Below are 15,328 nucleotides of genomic sequence, written 5' to 3' on the forward strand. Positions count from 1 at the left end.
AAGGCTTGGCAAGCCCCCCAGGTCCCCTTCTCCAGGCCACTCCCAACTGCCTTCCCCTGAGGCTGCCGCAGCGGTGGCCCTGGGCGCTGGGTTTTACATACACTCCCAGCGGTCAGAGAGGCAGGTGGTCAGTGGTTTTGACCCTGTAGAGCAGAGAGTCTGGTCGTCATAGTAACAGTCTGCTCCTGTGGGTCTGTTCCAATAAAACTTTATTTATAGGCTCTGAAATTTGAATTCCATCTAATTTGCATGTGTTGGAAATTTCAATTCTTTTTAAATTTTTTCCCTTGATCATTTAAAAATGTAAAGCCAGTAGCTCGGTGGTAGAGGACTTGCCAAGCACATGTGAAGCCCTGGGTTTGATTCCCAGCCCCACACACGAAAAATAAGTAAATTAAAAAATAAATAACAAAATTGCATCTAGGTGGGGTGGCCACACCTGACATCCCAGCTGTGTGTGAGGCTGAGGCAGGAGGATCGCAAGTTCTGTCTCAAAACTAGAAATAAAAAGGTCTGGGATGTGGCTCAGTGCCAGGCTCTTGCCCAGCGTGCCTGTGGCCGGGCTCCACCCCAGGACAGCAAAACCTTCAGATCAACCCACCAACCAAACCCATGAGCCCAGTTTATTAGCATGAGTGCAATGTACTGTTACTTGATTTACCCTAAAAGTTGAAAATACCATTGAGCAAAACACGAGTCACACTGTGTGCATGGTTTTTGGTTTGTCAAGTCCCGAAGGATGTCCTAAAGGGTGTATGAAGACAGTTAATACCCACGTAATGTGTCCACTCAATGCGCATACTTCAATTTTTTTTTTAAGTATGTTCATCTGGTTGTGCCACCATCACCACCACGCAATTCCAGAACCTTCTATCACCCCAAAAGGAGACCCTGCCCCATGAGCAATTCCCCATCTCTCCCCAGCCCTGTACCCCCAAATGCACGTCCCGTCTCTGGACTCCCCTGTCCTGGACTCTCCTGTCCCTGGGTCACGCACTGTGGCCAGTGTGTTGGCTCTCACTGAGCACCAGGTCCTGGTGTCATCTGGCTCCAGCTGTGCGTGGCCACCTGTGCGGGAGTGCTTGGTTGCCTGCCCCTGGGGACTCTCGGGACCCTCCTTGCATGGTTTTGCTGGAGACACCAGTTTCCAATCTCTCCTTCCTTCTGTGCTGCCGGGGAGGGATCCCAGGGCCCTGTGCATGCTGGGAGGGCTCTCTGCCCCCCACCCAATCCCCAGCCCTTCAGTCCTTCTGCGTGTCCACGAGTGGCCTCGCTAGGTCACCTGGTGATTGGTTCTTTCCCCACCTCTTGACTTTGTCCAAACATGTCTGACTGCAGGGGATTGGTGCCCTTCTGGCCTGAGGGGGGCCTGTGTCTGCATTTCTGCAGATGGCCACAGGGTGTCACCCTCAGGTCGAGGGGCACCTCTCCCCTGCCACCCCACAATCCTGGAGTCTCCACCAGTTTCCAGACCCTTTGGGCAGAGCTAATGGCATCTGGAGACGGCGAGGGGGAAAGCCCTGCTTCTCGGGGTACCTGCGCCTCGGTTCGGGTGGAGTGGGTCTAAGTGGTTAAATGCTCCAGGGCTCGGGCAGGTGAGCTCCGTGGGGAGGGGCCGGCCAAGGGCAGGAAGTGTGGCTTTACGGGGGCTTTACGGGCGCTTCGGGTCGGGGAAGATTCTGCCTAATCCTTCGAAGTAGGTATTGGCTTAGCCTCAGGGGAGGACAAGGACAGGCAGGAGCTGGCCCTGCCCAGGGAAGGGAAGCCCCTGGCCAGCTCTGAGCCCAGCTGTGGGCTGACAGTCCACAGGAAGTTTGGCATTTGGAACTGAGTCCCCGGGACCCCCAGGCAGCCCACCAGGGGACATGGGGCAGGGCTGCCACCAGGCAGAGATCATCAGTAGCCAGGGCTCCCGGCACTGCCCCGGGGGTCCTCCGGGCCCCTTGAACAGAACACACTGGCCCCCGGATTATCAAAACAGGACCGGGTTTAATCCTCAGGCTGAGGTGTTGGGGGCTGGACCCCAGAACCCAGGCGCCACCTCCAAGTGCGCACCACTCCCCCAGTAGACACCAGAGGGTCGGCCGCGGGCCTGGCCTCCTGTGGCCGGAATCGCAACCGAGTCCCTCCGGCCCGCAGCGCCTAGCCGCGGTTCAAGAGCGAGTTCTGAATGTCCTCCAGGGCCTCGCGGAGCAGCTCCTCACGCGGCTTCGTGCCGTCCAGGTACACTGAGGGGGGAGGGCCACCATCAGAGCTGCTGCTCACTGGGGCTACTCCAGGAGGGTGGTGACCCATACAGGGGAGGATGGGCAACTGCTGCAGCGGGAGGCAGCTGACTGCAGAGTCAGGCTGCTGGAGCAGAACACACTGGGGATCAATGGCAAGAGGGACTGAGGAAGGACTTCAGGAGGGACTTCCAGGTTTCCCAAAGGGAGTGCAGAGGATTAAGGGCTGAAGGATGGGAGAGGCTGGGCTCTGAGCCCCGCAGGGCCAGCTTTGACCGGCTCAGGGACTTACCCACGTCCACACCGCTGGCCTCCATCTCTCGTTTATACTTCTGGTACATGGGCCACACGTGGCCGTCAAAGAGGCCGGGAGCATCAGGGACAGTGTAGGTGCGGGTGCTGCAGCGTGAGGCCACAAGACAACAGCTGTGTCACAGAGGGCGGGCCAAGTACACACCCGGGCCCCAGACCCAGGCCAGGGTCGGAGAGGCCCTCCCGAGGGGAGACCCCAGGGCAAAGCTCCAGCTTCCCGCATTTTCGCCCTGAGGATGCGGGGACTGCGGGGCAGGTGCACTGTCCAGGTCTGGGTTCAGGCCTCTGGGACACAGCGCCTGTCAGTGCAGCTGGCCCGGGAGGCCTCAGGTCCAGCAGTGTTTCTGGCTGGTGACCGTCCCACCCGAGGACCCAGGACAGGTCCTGCCGCTCACCTCCTCCTCCACTTGCACTCTTCATACGGGACAGTCAAGAAGTATCTGCGGCTGTACAAGTCCACCAGGGGCCTGGGCAGAGGGTGGGGACATGGTCAGCATCTGTGAGTGGCTTCCAGGCACTTTCCTGGTGCTGAGGGCTGGGGTTGGTCTGAACCCATTAACTTAGGGGTCAGAGAGGGACCTAGAATTGGCCAGCATCTCTGTGGCAGGCCCTCATGATAGAATCACCCCACTCTTTCAATTTAGATGGGCACAGAGAAGTACACTGCATTGCCCAAGGTCACACAGCAAGGCTGAAAGTCCAGCCCTGGTTGTGGCTCTGCCAGAGAAGGCTGAGGTTCTAGATGATTCTCTCCTTGGTCTTCTGTCAAAATAGAATCATGGTGGCACCCGGCCCTGGGGGAACAGGGTGGGGGCGTACTTGTAGCTGTAGAGCAGGAAGCCTTCCAGGAGAAGGATGTGGGTGTCCGGGGCTCCTGGCTGGACGTTGACCCCGTGGGCGCGGGCGAACTTCTGAGGGTTGCTCAGCCAGGCCCGCACGGTGCTCAGCATGGCCTCCATGTCCAGGGACTCCAGCACTGGGGACCAGAGCGCAGGGTCAGGGGAGGCCAGGGGCCCAGGGACCATGGGGGACCGTGGGGAAGGGGGCAGTGTCATCCTTACCGTCCCATTGTTTGAAGCCGTCCTCCCCAACCGCTATTTGGTCTTGGGGCTGAAACAGAGGAGCCCGAGCCACAGGCTCAGTGCTCGCTCTGCCCAGCCGCTCTGCCTGGGCCCAGTGGGGTCCCCTCACCCCTCCTCGCTTCACCCCCACCCTCCGCAAGGCCCTTCTGCAGATGGGAATGTGGAGGTGCGGCGGGGTCAAGGGTGTGTCGCGGAGCCTCGTGGTCCTGGCTGGACCTGGCCGCCGCTCTCCGTGGGCCGCCTGGGGCTCCCCGAGCAGGGGCGGGTGCTGAGCCCTCCCTCCCGGGCTCTCAGCCCAGAGCCACCTGGAGGCTGGGCAGGACTTGCACCTGTGTGCGGCCTGCGTGGGCCCTGGGCAGCAGAATGTGGGGGTGCAGGGCCTGGCTCCCGCCCGTCCTCCCGGGCCAGGAGGGCTACCTTAAAGAAGTCATCCTGGTGAATCACGCAGCAGTTGGGCAGCGAGCGGTGCAGACCATTGGCCAGAGTGGTCTTGCCGCCGTTGGTCATGCTGTGGAGAGAGCTCACTGTGGTCCTGTCCCCAAGAAGCCAGCTAGGCCAGGGCCTGGGCCCGGGCAGGTGGGCCGGGAAAGGACAGACACTCGCCACAGAAACACTAGCAGCTCACTCCAAACCCCGAAGGGGGCAGTGGGCTTGTGAGCATCCCTGGGCCACCTCGTCTGTGGCCAAGTGCAGGAAGAGGGAAATGGGAAGACTGGGCATAAGATGGGCACGGTGGCCTGCCTGCTGTCCTCCCCCGGAGCTGAGGCCAGCCTAGCAAGGCAGTGAGACCCTCTCTCACTGCACAGGGCTGGTGTGGCGCAGGGGACAGTGTTGGCCCAGGATGGGCCAGGCCCTGGACTCCGACCCCAGTGCTGGGGGGAGACGGGGAGCAGGGATTGTCACCATAGGGTGACCTGCTTGTCCTGGTGTGCCTGGGAGTTTCCTGGTCTCAGCACTGAGCATCCCAGGACAGTCCTGGGGACACTGGGACAGTGGGTCACCCTGTGGCAAAGGGAGCAGGTCATCTTGACTCCCAGGGGTGACTGAGGACCATCTGGGTGATTTTCAGGGCTTCTCTGGAAATCAGTGACAGTCTGTATTCTGGGGTGTTGAGGTATAAGGTTGGATGTGGGGGTGCAGAGAGCAGCCCTTGCAGAGGGATCGCGGGAAGGGGGACCCCTACATGCTAAAGAAGCAGCAAACTAATTACTGCTGACCTCAATCAGCTCGGTGCCCTGAGGGCCCCTGTCCAAAGACCCCAGGAGGGTAGGAGGGGGCAGCAAAGCCCACAAACCAGCGAGGCCCCTGGGGTGGCGGCAGAGCCTGGGCCGCGCACCACGGGGCTGCCCCTTGGCCCACCAGGAGGGCGGAGCGCTTTGCCCTGGGGGACCTTTTCCTATTTTTCTTACTGATTTGTGCTTTTCACCCTAAAGATATTTGGAGAGGGAAGCCCGGGCACTGCACCCAGCCCCTGGCCACCTGCTGGGGCGCTCACCCTCCACGCAGAGACCCCAGGGCCCAGGCCTCCCGGTGACCCAGGGTCCATTCAAGAGCAGCCTCCCGGCCTCCCACCTCGGCCTCCCGCCTCAGCCCCTGAGGGCGGCGCTCACCCTCCGATGCCCACGATGAGCTTCATGTTGGCGGAGGGCGGCGGGGACAGCGCTGCAGGGCTCCCAGGAAGCGCCGCTGGGCACGACCCCATTCAGCGGCGTGTCCCGGCTTCATTGAGAAAACCGCCGCCTTTATAGGCCCCCCGCAGCCCGGAGGCCGCCCCGGGGGAGGCGGCCGGGCGGGGGCGGCGGCACCTGTCCCCACGATGGAAATAGCCCCGAGCTGCCTTTGCCTAAATTAGCCGCGGGCTGCGCGGGTGCGCGCGGGGCTCGTCCCCTCTGCGCGCCCCCCTCCCCGCTCCTGGCCGCGGCACTATCACCGCCGCACTTTCCCTCCCTAAAAATATCATGCCGCTGTGTGTCCCCTGGCCTGACCCTGACATTAAGCCGGCTTCTCTGACGCCAAGGAAGGGAACCGAGCCTGCTCCCCGCTCTGTCCCCAGCCCGCGGGGGCGTGGGCTTCCTTTCCCAGGGCATCGGGATCCCGTGGCGAATCACGAGACCCCGGCAAGCAGGACACCGGGCCATTCCTCACCGGGCTGATCCTGGTAAGGGAAGGAAATCGGCCTGACTCTTCCACAGCAGCGAGGCCGGGCACAGGGGCCATCCCAAGGACTGGAGGCCAGCCTCAGCGCTTCTCAGACCCGAACAAGAAGAGCAGGGGCAGCTCCCAGGGACAAGGCCACCTCTGCCAGGGAGGGGAGGGGAGGAGACCCCTAAACCCAACAGAGGGAAAAGTGGGGTTCAGAGCCCAGGAGGGAGTTGGGGGCAGGAGGCAGTGAGGAGGGCAGAATAGTTCCAGCAGATTCCAGTGGGCTCCTGCCCAGCGGGGGGGGGGGGCATGGGGGCCCAGCTGGGGGAGGGGGCGTCAGAGGCAGGGGGGGGGATCCTGGCTGGGCCCCACAGAGGTCTGCCCCAGGGCACAGCCTGCCACCTTCCATGTGTGGAAGGCCACGAGGACCCAAGGGGCCAGACAGCCCCTCCCTGGCCCAGACCACAGGGTCTGGAATGTCCCCAGAGGCCTGTAGGGGAGGCCTGGTCTTCGGCTGGGCACTACCGGGAGGTGGTGGACTCTGCTTCCCGGTCCTGGTGGGAGCTGCCCTGTGGTGCCCTGCCCTGCAGTCCACGTGGGGCTGGTCCCACCAAGAAGGCTCTGAGTGTGCCCAGGCCGTTCCTTCTCAGTGGTTAAGTGCTGTATGTGAATGTCGAGGTCCTGGGACCTTTTCCTGCCAGTCAGGGGCAGGGGGGTGGAGATGGCAGGAGGTGGGAAAGGCAGGCTGGTGTGCTGATGGGTGACAACAAATCCCACCATTAGGACAACTGTGATGCACGAATTTGAAAACGTGGAGAAAAGTTAAAAAAAAAAAAGGCCGGGTCTGGCTCTGAAGATGAGGAAGGGGACTCTAGAATTTGGATGCGGCGGAGTGGACCCTCCCTGGAGCTCAGGAGGGACCTGCCCTGCCGCACCGCAGCTGTATGGAGCTCAGGGAGGCCGGTGAGGGAGGGACTGTCATCTAGGGGAAAAGGGCCAGCCACGCTCTTCTCCTGCAGGCGGGGCCCGTGCCACCCAAGGTGCCACCGGTGCCTTTCCTGTGCCGGAGGTGGCCGCTTCCCGCTCAGCCCCGCGAACCACGCAGAGGTCAGCTGCCACGGGAGGCTCTGCCTGGCCAGGCCAGCCCTCCCGTGCCACGACAGTGGGCAGTCACAGACGACGACCGAGGAGACCGGGGAGGGAGCAAAAGAGGCGGCGCCGAGTTCTGGGGCGCGCTCCGCTCCGCACGGGACAGCGCGCAGCTCCCTGCCCTGGGAGCCGGGGAGCCCGCCCAGGCGTCTCCCGTTCTTTGGCCAAGAAGAAACCGGCCTCGCTGCTTGACCCGGGCTGGGTTTCGGTTACTGCCCACACGGTCCCTAGAAGGGAAGAGGACCTACTCTGTGTGGAAACCGGTAACGTTCCTGCGGCGCGCACGCGCAGTGCACCGCGGCGCTGCCCGAGTCCCGCCCCTCCCTGGACACAGCCCCGACCGCGCCTGGTGGGAGGCGGCCCGCGGTGCTTCTGACCCACGGCGGGCTGCTGTTGGAGGCAGGGGAGGACAACGCGGCACGGAGGACAAGAGAAGTGTTTTCAGCAGCTGCAGGGTTCTCGGGCCTGCGCCGAGCTGGGCACACCCGCGTTTGGGAAGCTGGTGTTGACCTTCATACGGTTTTTCCCCTTGTTGCTGCCACGGAGCCCAGGACCCCACACACGCTGGGCAAGTGCTCTGCCGCCGACCCACCCCCCAGCCCTCGCCTTTTTCTTTCTTTCTTTTTTTGAGACAGGATCTCGCTGAGTTGCCCAGGCTGGGCTTGACCTTATGATCCTCGTGCCCCAGCCTCCTGAGTCACTGGGATGACAGACATGGCCACCCCAGGTTGAGTCTTAGATGTCATCACAAGGCGCTTTATAAGAGGGAAGCTTGGCAGATCTGGAGGACAGGTGACAGTGGAGGTGGGGACAGTAGTGATGTGTCCACAGGCCAATGGATGCCAGAAGTCCCCAGCCGCAGGGAGAGGCCGGAAGGACCCGCCCCTGGAGCCCTGGGAGGGAGCTCAACCCGCCCACCCTGCACTTTGGTTTGCAGCCCTCGGTGGGAGGTCACTTGTTGTAACAATGTTACTATTGGGGTATCCCCAACAAAGGATTGAGCAAGACCTGTAGGAGTAACGGCCAGCGCAGGTCCACCGAAGCTGGAGGGGTGGCGCTGTGAGGTGCCGCAGAAAGGCCAGCGAGAGGGGCGGAGGCGGCGTGGGCATCTCCTGTCCTGCGTGCTGGGCGGACCTGACTGAAGACCTCGCCCCACTGGCTCCTGCTAGATGTTTTAGGGCACCAAATTCTTGGCGTCATCATGAGTGATGAGCCCTCCTGGCGAGAGTCGTCACGGTGACGGACAGGATGACTCATGTCCAGTCTAGCCCTCCACTACCCTGCCTCCCATCACGGAGACCCTGAACTCCAACCTGCAGCCAGAGAGGGCCCAGCTTCCTGGCTGCTGGGCCCCCAGCTCAGCCAGGCCTGGCCCTCCCGACCTCGTCCTCCAGGGCCATGGCAGCTCACCGGGACCTGGCATGGCTTCCCAGGCTCCCAGTCCCTCCCACCCCTGCACAAAGCCCTGGCTTCCACCCCCAGCTCCACAAAAAACAAAACCACAACTAAAACTACCCCCGAAGGACACTGGCCCCCTCTTGTGCCTGGGAGCTGGGCCGTGGGCACTCTCAGAACAGGGCGGCTCGCAGGGTGCTGGTCATGAAAGGAGCAAAGCTGCCCACTGGGCACCTGCTGGAGTTCAGAGGTGACAGACACCCTGCCCAGCTGCCACGTGGCAACCAAGGCCCAAAGCCCCTTTTGGAGTGCTTGAGAATGTTCCAGAACTAGATGGCTGCATGTTGTACAGGTTCTCAGTGCCACCGGACGTGCTCCCGGGGTTGATTCTGCCTGGCACCGTGGCACGCGCCTTCATCCCAGCCACTTGGGAGGCTGAGGCAGAAGGATCACAAGTTCAAGGCCGGCCTCAGCAACTTATCGAGGCCCTGCCTCGCAGTAAAAATAAGAAAGGGCTGGGGTGGAGCTCAGTCGTAGAGCTCCCCTGCGTTCAATCCCGGGTACAAAAAAAGGTCACTCTTAGGCTGTGTGATTCTCACCTCAATTACAAAAACAGCCTAGTCCTGAGCTTGGCTGACGCTCAGGCCCCCCGCGGGGCCCCTCTCCGCCTTGCTCTGCAGGCTCCCCCAGCCCCTCCTGCCTCCAGGCCTGGTCCTGGTTGGCCCCCCACCCCTGCAGCCCCCCCACCTGCTGCCGGGCACCCACACCTGGCCCAGCAATGCCAGCACTCCAGGGGACTCCTCACCCAGCGTCCCAGGATGGTCATCAGGGTGAGCCCACACTGTCCGTTCCCACCCCCTACCTGGCAGAGATGTGTGACTGCTGCCTCGGTACCTCTGTCACCCAGAGTCCTGGGCCTGGTTCCATTCGGACCCTGGGAGAGGCCCAGCCCCTCAGTCCTGCAGCCAGCAGACGCCTGCAGGTTCCCGCTGAGGGAGGGGACAGCCACGGGAGGTGGGAGAGGGTCAGACCTCAGACTCACTCCTCACCATGTGTGTGACCCTGGGCCAACCATGTCACCTCTCCCTGCCTCGCGTTCCTCCTCTCAGTAACATGGGGGCTGTGTGAGGTGGATCATAAGCTGTTACCCACGTTGGCTGCTGTATTTATTATCATCATTTTTGGTGCTGGGGATGGAACTAGGGCCTCACACACGCTAGCAAGCGCTCCATTACTGAGCTGTGTCCCCAGCCATTTTTTTTTTTTTTTTTTGGTACCAGGGATTGAGCTCTATTTTGTATTTTATGTAGAGACAGGGTCTCACCGAGTTGGTTAGCACCTCGCGGTTGCTGAGGCTGGCTTTGAACTCGCGGTCCTCCTTTCTCAGCCGCCCAAGCCACTGGGATTATAGGCGTGCACCACTGCGCCCGACCCCAGCCCTTTTTATTTTATTCTGAGACAGAGTCTCACTAAGTGGCTGAGGCGGAGGCGGAGGCCTCCTCCAACTTGTATCCTCCTGCCTCAGCCTCCGGCATGGCTGGGATGACAGGCGTGGCCTTCTCACCAAATCTGTGATTGTTTTCACCCACTGAATTGGTTTCATTCCAGAGAGGCTTGGGGCCAGAAAGCACCTGGAATCACAGAGAGCAGAGCCAGGGGCCCTGGGTGCACCTCGGGGGCCTCCCTGCAGATGGGCAAGAAAGCAGAAGCCCGCGGGAGCCGGGCCTTCTGGGGCTCCTCCCTCCACATGGCACCTGCCAGCGACCCACTTTCCCTCTGGACACACACAGGCCAGACCTCCCTTCTAGGTTATAGTTTATTATGTCCCACAAACCCCCCGGAGCTCATGGAGATGACGTCTTCACATCACGACAGCGATCATGGTCATTTCTGTGGTTAAAAATCACAAAACTCGCCTTCAGAAGGGTGCACGTGCGAACTGCCACTCTCAGGTCACAAGAGAGGAAGCCAATGTCCCCTGACAAGGAGGCCTGGGTCCACTGCCTCTCGGCCACGCTGCTCCCCAGACGCAGCTCCACCGCAAGGCCCAGTCCGGGCAGCGTGTCCTGGACAGGGCGTGCGCACGGGGCTGTCCAGACACACCTGGCCACAGGTGGCCCCGGAGATGCGGCCTCCCGCTCGCCGGGCCTTCTTCCCTCTGGAGGGTCTGCTGTGGCCGGCAGGGGTGCTCGGCTACTGGCCTGTGGCTGCTGGTGATCCGAGGGGCGGTAGGTGCACTGGGCAGAGCCCGGGGCCCCACGAGGCGGATGGGCCTCCCTCACGCCGTCGCCCGCCGCTGTAGGCACTGGTTGTGGGAGGGTAGAACGGGCCCGTTCTGTCCCTGGCTCCTTCGTCCCACTGGGGGAGAACCCGGTCTTCAGTGAGGACGAGGCTTGGGGGTCACGGTCCTGATGGGCAAGGAGAGTCACAGCAGGCAGCCTGCCCTGGTCATCCGGACTGAGCCGTGGTGGCTGCGTGGCATCTGCCGGGGCCTCCCCGGAAGGGCCTGTGCTGTCCTGCGCAGGCTGTGGGGACGCGGGGCCTTCAGGGCCTCCTGTGGCTCTGGCTTCGCGGGGACCACCAGCAGAGCCCCGGGACCAGGTGCTGTGGGAAGAAGGGCTGCCCTGTGTGGTCAGTGAGGGATGGCCCTGGGCAGCAGGGTCTGGGGGCAGCCGACAGAGGCCTGTCTCGTGGCAGAGGCCGCCTCAGGCCCCAGGTGACATGTCTGTCCTGGGACACCATCACTGTCCTCGTCCTTTATTTGACATCTAGGAAATGGCGACTTAAACATCTCCATCCCCCGTGGTCCAGCCTCCCTAGGTCAGAAGTGGGTGTCCCCCAGGAGTGTCCCCGGCACAGCACAGTCGCTCGTGACGGGCTCCCAGGCCCAGGGCTCCTCAGAAGCTCCGTCGTCCCCAGGTGGGAGATGCTGGCGTGTGGGACAGGAGGCCGAGGCCACTGTCCCACGTGGCACCTCGTTGTGCAGCCCTGCCGAGCGGCCCTGACCACCACAGTGCCCCTGCTGGGCCAGGTCCACACCCGCTGGACGTTTCACCTGGCCAGGTCACCTGGACATCGATGGCACTTGCTGACGCGCCCACTCAGAGGCAGGAGGAGGGGCCTCGGAAGGTGCCTGCTGGACTTTTGCTTGGGTTCATCAGGGACAGAGACCAGTCCTGGAGGGCCAGCGGCGGCCACGTTCCGCAGACAGCAGACACTGCGGGTCCTGGGCTCACGGAACCTCCTGAGGCCTAGCCCCGGCAGGTCTGTCCGTCTTTCACCCGCCAGACCCCAGCTCCCTGGAGGAGGACCAGGTCCGAGCTGGGAACGCGGGTGCCCCCCCGCTCAGCACCCTGGGACTTATTTCCCACCATCTTCAGAAGCCTCCGTCTCCGGCCTCCCCCTGCAGCCTCCTCTCCCAGGTCTGCACTTCCAGAACCCGCCTGGCGCAGAGCTGGCTTCTCAGCCTCTGTCCTCAGTGGGAAGCCTGGGGTGTGTCCCAACCTGGCCCGGGGGTCAGGCCAGGGAGGGGGCACAGTTGTCCCCTTGGAAGGAGGTCCTGGTTGGATGCCCGGTGGCGTGGCGTTCCAGTTAAAGGGGCTTGAGCGGGTTCTAGACTGAGGCCGGTGGGTTTCGCCGCCGGACAAGGCGCCGTCTCATGCGATCAGCTCAGTGTCTCCCAGGGAGAGGGGGTGTCCTTGGAGGTGACAGGGGCAAGGCGAATGACAATCCAGGGGTGTGAACTGGGAAGTGAGGCTGAGGTCAGGCGATGCCCAGGCCTGGCCCTCGGGCCTGAGGCCGGGCTGCGGGGGCCACGTTCCAAAAGGAAAGGCACCGGACAAAACAGGGAGCCGGGGTGTCTGTGGCTCCAACCTGGACCACGTCAGGGACACAGGGACCTCAGCCTGTGCCCAGCACTGGCCAGGGCCAGCTAGGACAGCAAGAGGTGTCCTGTAGCCTCAGGGCCTGGGGCAGGGGCAGAGGTCACCAGGGCCCTCTGGAAGTGGGAAGAGCCGAGAGCCGGACCTTCTCCGGACACTCTAGCACGGCCTCGTTTTTAAAAAAATAAAATAAAATGTTTTGAAGCAGCTGAAAAGAGGCTGGGGCTCAGAGGTGGGTGGGGACAGGGCCGGCCGGGGACAGGGACGAGGCGAGCAGGTGCGGGCTGGAGGGCGTCTGTCGGGTTTCTTGGCATCTGGAATCTTCTTTTGTCTTCTCCACGCTCAGCCACCTCAGGACATGCTGGGGACACACACAGGCCAGCTAAAGTGGAGAATGCCCTTCCCCGTGGGTGGGGTCCAGAAGAATGACCCCCCCAGCCCCAGAGCCTTTCTAGCAGGAGTGGCTTCTGCTCTTCAAGGCAGGTCACCTGCCACCCACCTACCCATGTGGCTTTGACAGGAGCCTCCCTCCTGGTGCCCCAGCAGAACAGGTCCCAGGGACTGTGATCCTCGTCCAGACTGGACAGAGGGGTCCACCCACCCATCTGTCCACCCACCATCCGTCCACCCACCCACTGACCACCCGCCTATCCATCTGTCTGTCCTCCTTCCTTCAACATCATCATCTGTCCACCAATAAGCAGCAGAGTTGACACTCTCTGGGGATTTTGAAGGTGATGACACGTTTAAAAGTATAAAAAGGCAAAAGAAGGACTCGTAAGAGTGATGGGTCGGTGATGTCACCTGGTCATTAGCAACCTGCCTGTGTGACTGCACCCCTGCCGTACAGGGCAGGGTGATCGGCTTGGGTGACCACTGCCCTGCACTCCCGGGGCAGCACCCCTCGCCCCCAGTAAGCCGTGGTGCAGCTGTCCCGAGGCTGGGCTCCACTCAGAACACTCGGAAAAGGTCACCAACCACCCAGCGTCACACCCACCTCGTTTCCTGATCCTCGGTGACCAGGTCAGGCCTGTGGGAAAAAGGAGACTCAGTGCCATTTACCTGTTTGGGGCCTGAACCTGACCTGGTCAGGACTGGGGCCCATGGGGACTGACTCTGCCTGGCCTTGGTCTGGTACAGAGAGGTGTCACCTGCCGGGTGACAGATGAGCCAGGGTGGGGGCTGTGCGGCCACAGGCCAGGCCCCTCACTGCTGCCATGAGTCCCCTAAAGCTGCTCGGGGCTCACAAGCCTGGGGAGGCTGAGTCTATGCACCAGGACGTTGACAAGGTCACCTTCTAGAACCTTCTCTGAGAGCAGAACTTGGTCTCCTGGTGTGTGCTGATGCAGGGAGAAGGAGGGGACGGTCCCTGTTGGGGGCCCTGACCTCAGGAAGCTCCGAGGGCAGAAGACACGTAACAGGTGACCAGGGAGCTACTTACTACACACCAACCTCACTGTGAGCGGCTCCCCGTCACCGGGCTTGGCTCCTGTGGCACTGGAGGGCCATCTGGAAAGAGCCCCTCGGGGCCCCTGAGGCTAGACCAGGTGCTGGGGGCCAGGCAGCCGTGGGTGTCACCCCTCGCCCCGTGGCCACCTGCACACTTACCTGTCCTCCTCTGACGCTGCCTCTGCCCTCTCTTCAGACCTGGGCAGGAGGAACTCTGGCTGGGGCCTCGCACTGTGGACAGAGAGCACCAGGTGACGAGATGGGCAAGCGGGCTGTCTGGCCCGGGCTGATGGTGGCCTGGGGACGGTTCAGGGCTAGTCGTGCTGGGCCCGGGGTGGAGACAGGTGCACTGCTGTCCAGTATGGGAGCGTCCTGGTCATTGGCAGCCATAGAAGTGGGCCTGAGGGGCCCCGGGGAGGAAGACCCTGGGCCCTGCCTTGGGGGCCCTGGGGAGGGGCCCTGGGTTGCTCCTCCACAGACGCTGTGGCACCTGCGGTCACGTGGGTGTGGGTGCTGTCTGCCTGTCCATCTCTCAGTTGAGGACTGGGCAGCACAGTTCACAGGGGAAGGTCAGGGGCAAGGACAGGTGGTGACCACACACCGGGGCAGCACTGTGGGCAGGCCAGGAGCTGGCCGCGCAGCGCTGGAGGCTGTAGCAGGGGAGAGTCGGCAGGAGGGGCCTCAGGGGCCACACTGAGGGGCCTGTGACCCTGTGACCCACAGTCCCCCTGTGGGGACATGCTCAGAGGAGTGGACTGCAGGGATGTGGACAGCCCTCATGCCCATGTGAGGGGCGTGAGGAGAGGGTGGCACCTGCTACCTGCCACCCCTGCTACTGGACCTGGGACGTGGTGTCCACCTCCTGGGAGGTGCCCGAGCCTTGGAGCCATTGAGACGGGAGGTGGCCTGGTGGGCGCCGGGTGGGGGGACCCCAGCTGGTGTGGAGGGACAGAGCTTCAGCCTGGGGAGACGGAGAGCCCTGGAGAGGGTGCATGGCTCTGGGTCTGCCCCCTGCCCTGAGCTGTGCCCCTGGACAGGGGCAGGGGTCGGTTTTATGTCGTGTCTATTAATCACGACAAGGACAGGCGGGAGGAGAGAGGCGGGAGGGGGAGAACCTGGGCCACCTGCCCTCCCCATCTGCCCAGGGCACTCCTACCTGGGATCCTTTCCTCACCCAGCGAGGTGTCTCTGTCCTCTGCTATTTGGTCCAGGACTCTGTCATATTTACCTCCGTTTTCCCTGAGCCTGTCATGACCCACCAAGAGCCCCAGCTCTCTCATGGACTTGCTGTGTGACCTCGGGCAGGTGCCTTACCCTCTCTGAGCTTCCCTAGGCAACTCTCAGGGGTTGTGAAAGCCTCCAGGAGATCTCTATAAGTGGGAAGGGCTGAAACATTCCTGGAATTCTGTGAACACTGCTGATGGTTGTGCATGTGTGTGGCGAGGGGCAGGCCTGCCTTCCCTCTGCAAAGGGAGAGCTCAGCACCAGGGCAGCCAGGGTCCTGTGCTGAGCGTGAGCTCTGGTCACCCTCACCGCCCAGGGGTTTTACGCTGTTCCTGGTTTCCCAGAACACCCTCCAAGGTGCTTCCAAGTACTTCCCTAAAGCCACTCTGGCCCACCTCAAAGCCCTCTCCTGAGCCCAGCGTGGACCTTCCTGGGTCCCGCTGAGCCAGAGCCAAGAGGCCACCCCTCG

The 15,328-nt window shown here is 62.4% G+C and overlaps 2 protein-coding genes across 2 annotated transcripts in view; both read right to left on the bottom strand.

Annotated features, from left to right (window-relative positions):
* Positions 1–1,969: 1,969 nt before the first annotated feature.
* Nmrk2 (nicotinamide riboside kinase 2) lies at positions 1,970–5,535 on the bottom strand. Its single transcript, XM_046443784.2, has 7 exons — positions 5,230–5,535; positions 4,037–4,127; positions 3,599–3,647; positions 3,357–3,513; positions 2,933–3,004; positions 2,518–2,624; positions 1,970–2,228 (listed from the first exon to the last, which is right to left on the bottom strand). Exons 1-7 carry the CDS (start codon positions 5,319–5,321, stop codon positions 2,143–2,145), a joined length of 654 nt encoding a protein of 217 aa, XP_046299740.1. The 5' UTR covers positions 5,322–5,535; the 3' UTR covers positions 1,970–2,142.
* A 5,474-nt stretch (positions 5,536–11,009) lies between these two features.
* Positions 11,010–15,328, bottom strand: part of Atcay (ATCAY kinesin light chain interacting caytaxin) — a 30,512-nt gene continuing 26,193 nt past the window's right edge. The window contains exons 11-13 of the mRNA XM_046444258.2: positions 13,795–13,866; positions 13,184–13,216; positions 11,010–12,547 (exon numbers count right to left, since the gene is read on the bottom strand). Coding sequence (XP_046300214.1) covers positions 12,538–12,547; positions 13,184–13,216; positions 13,795–13,866 — 115 coding nt within the window. The 3' untranslated portion in view covers positions 11,010–12,537. The remainder of the gene's footprint in view (positions 12,548–13,183; positions 13,217–13,794; positions 13,867–15,328) is intronic.

Source organism: Marmota monax, unplaced genomic scaffold, assembly GCF_021218885.2.
Source record: "Marmota monax isolate L192 unplaced genomic scaffold, Marmota_monax_Labrador192_F-V1.1 WCK01_AAM20220418_F8-fsc00102, whole genome shotgun sequence".
NCBI classification, from domain to species: domain Eukaryota; kingdom Metazoa; phylum Chordata; class Mammalia; order Rodentia; family Sciuridae; genus Marmota; species Marmota monax.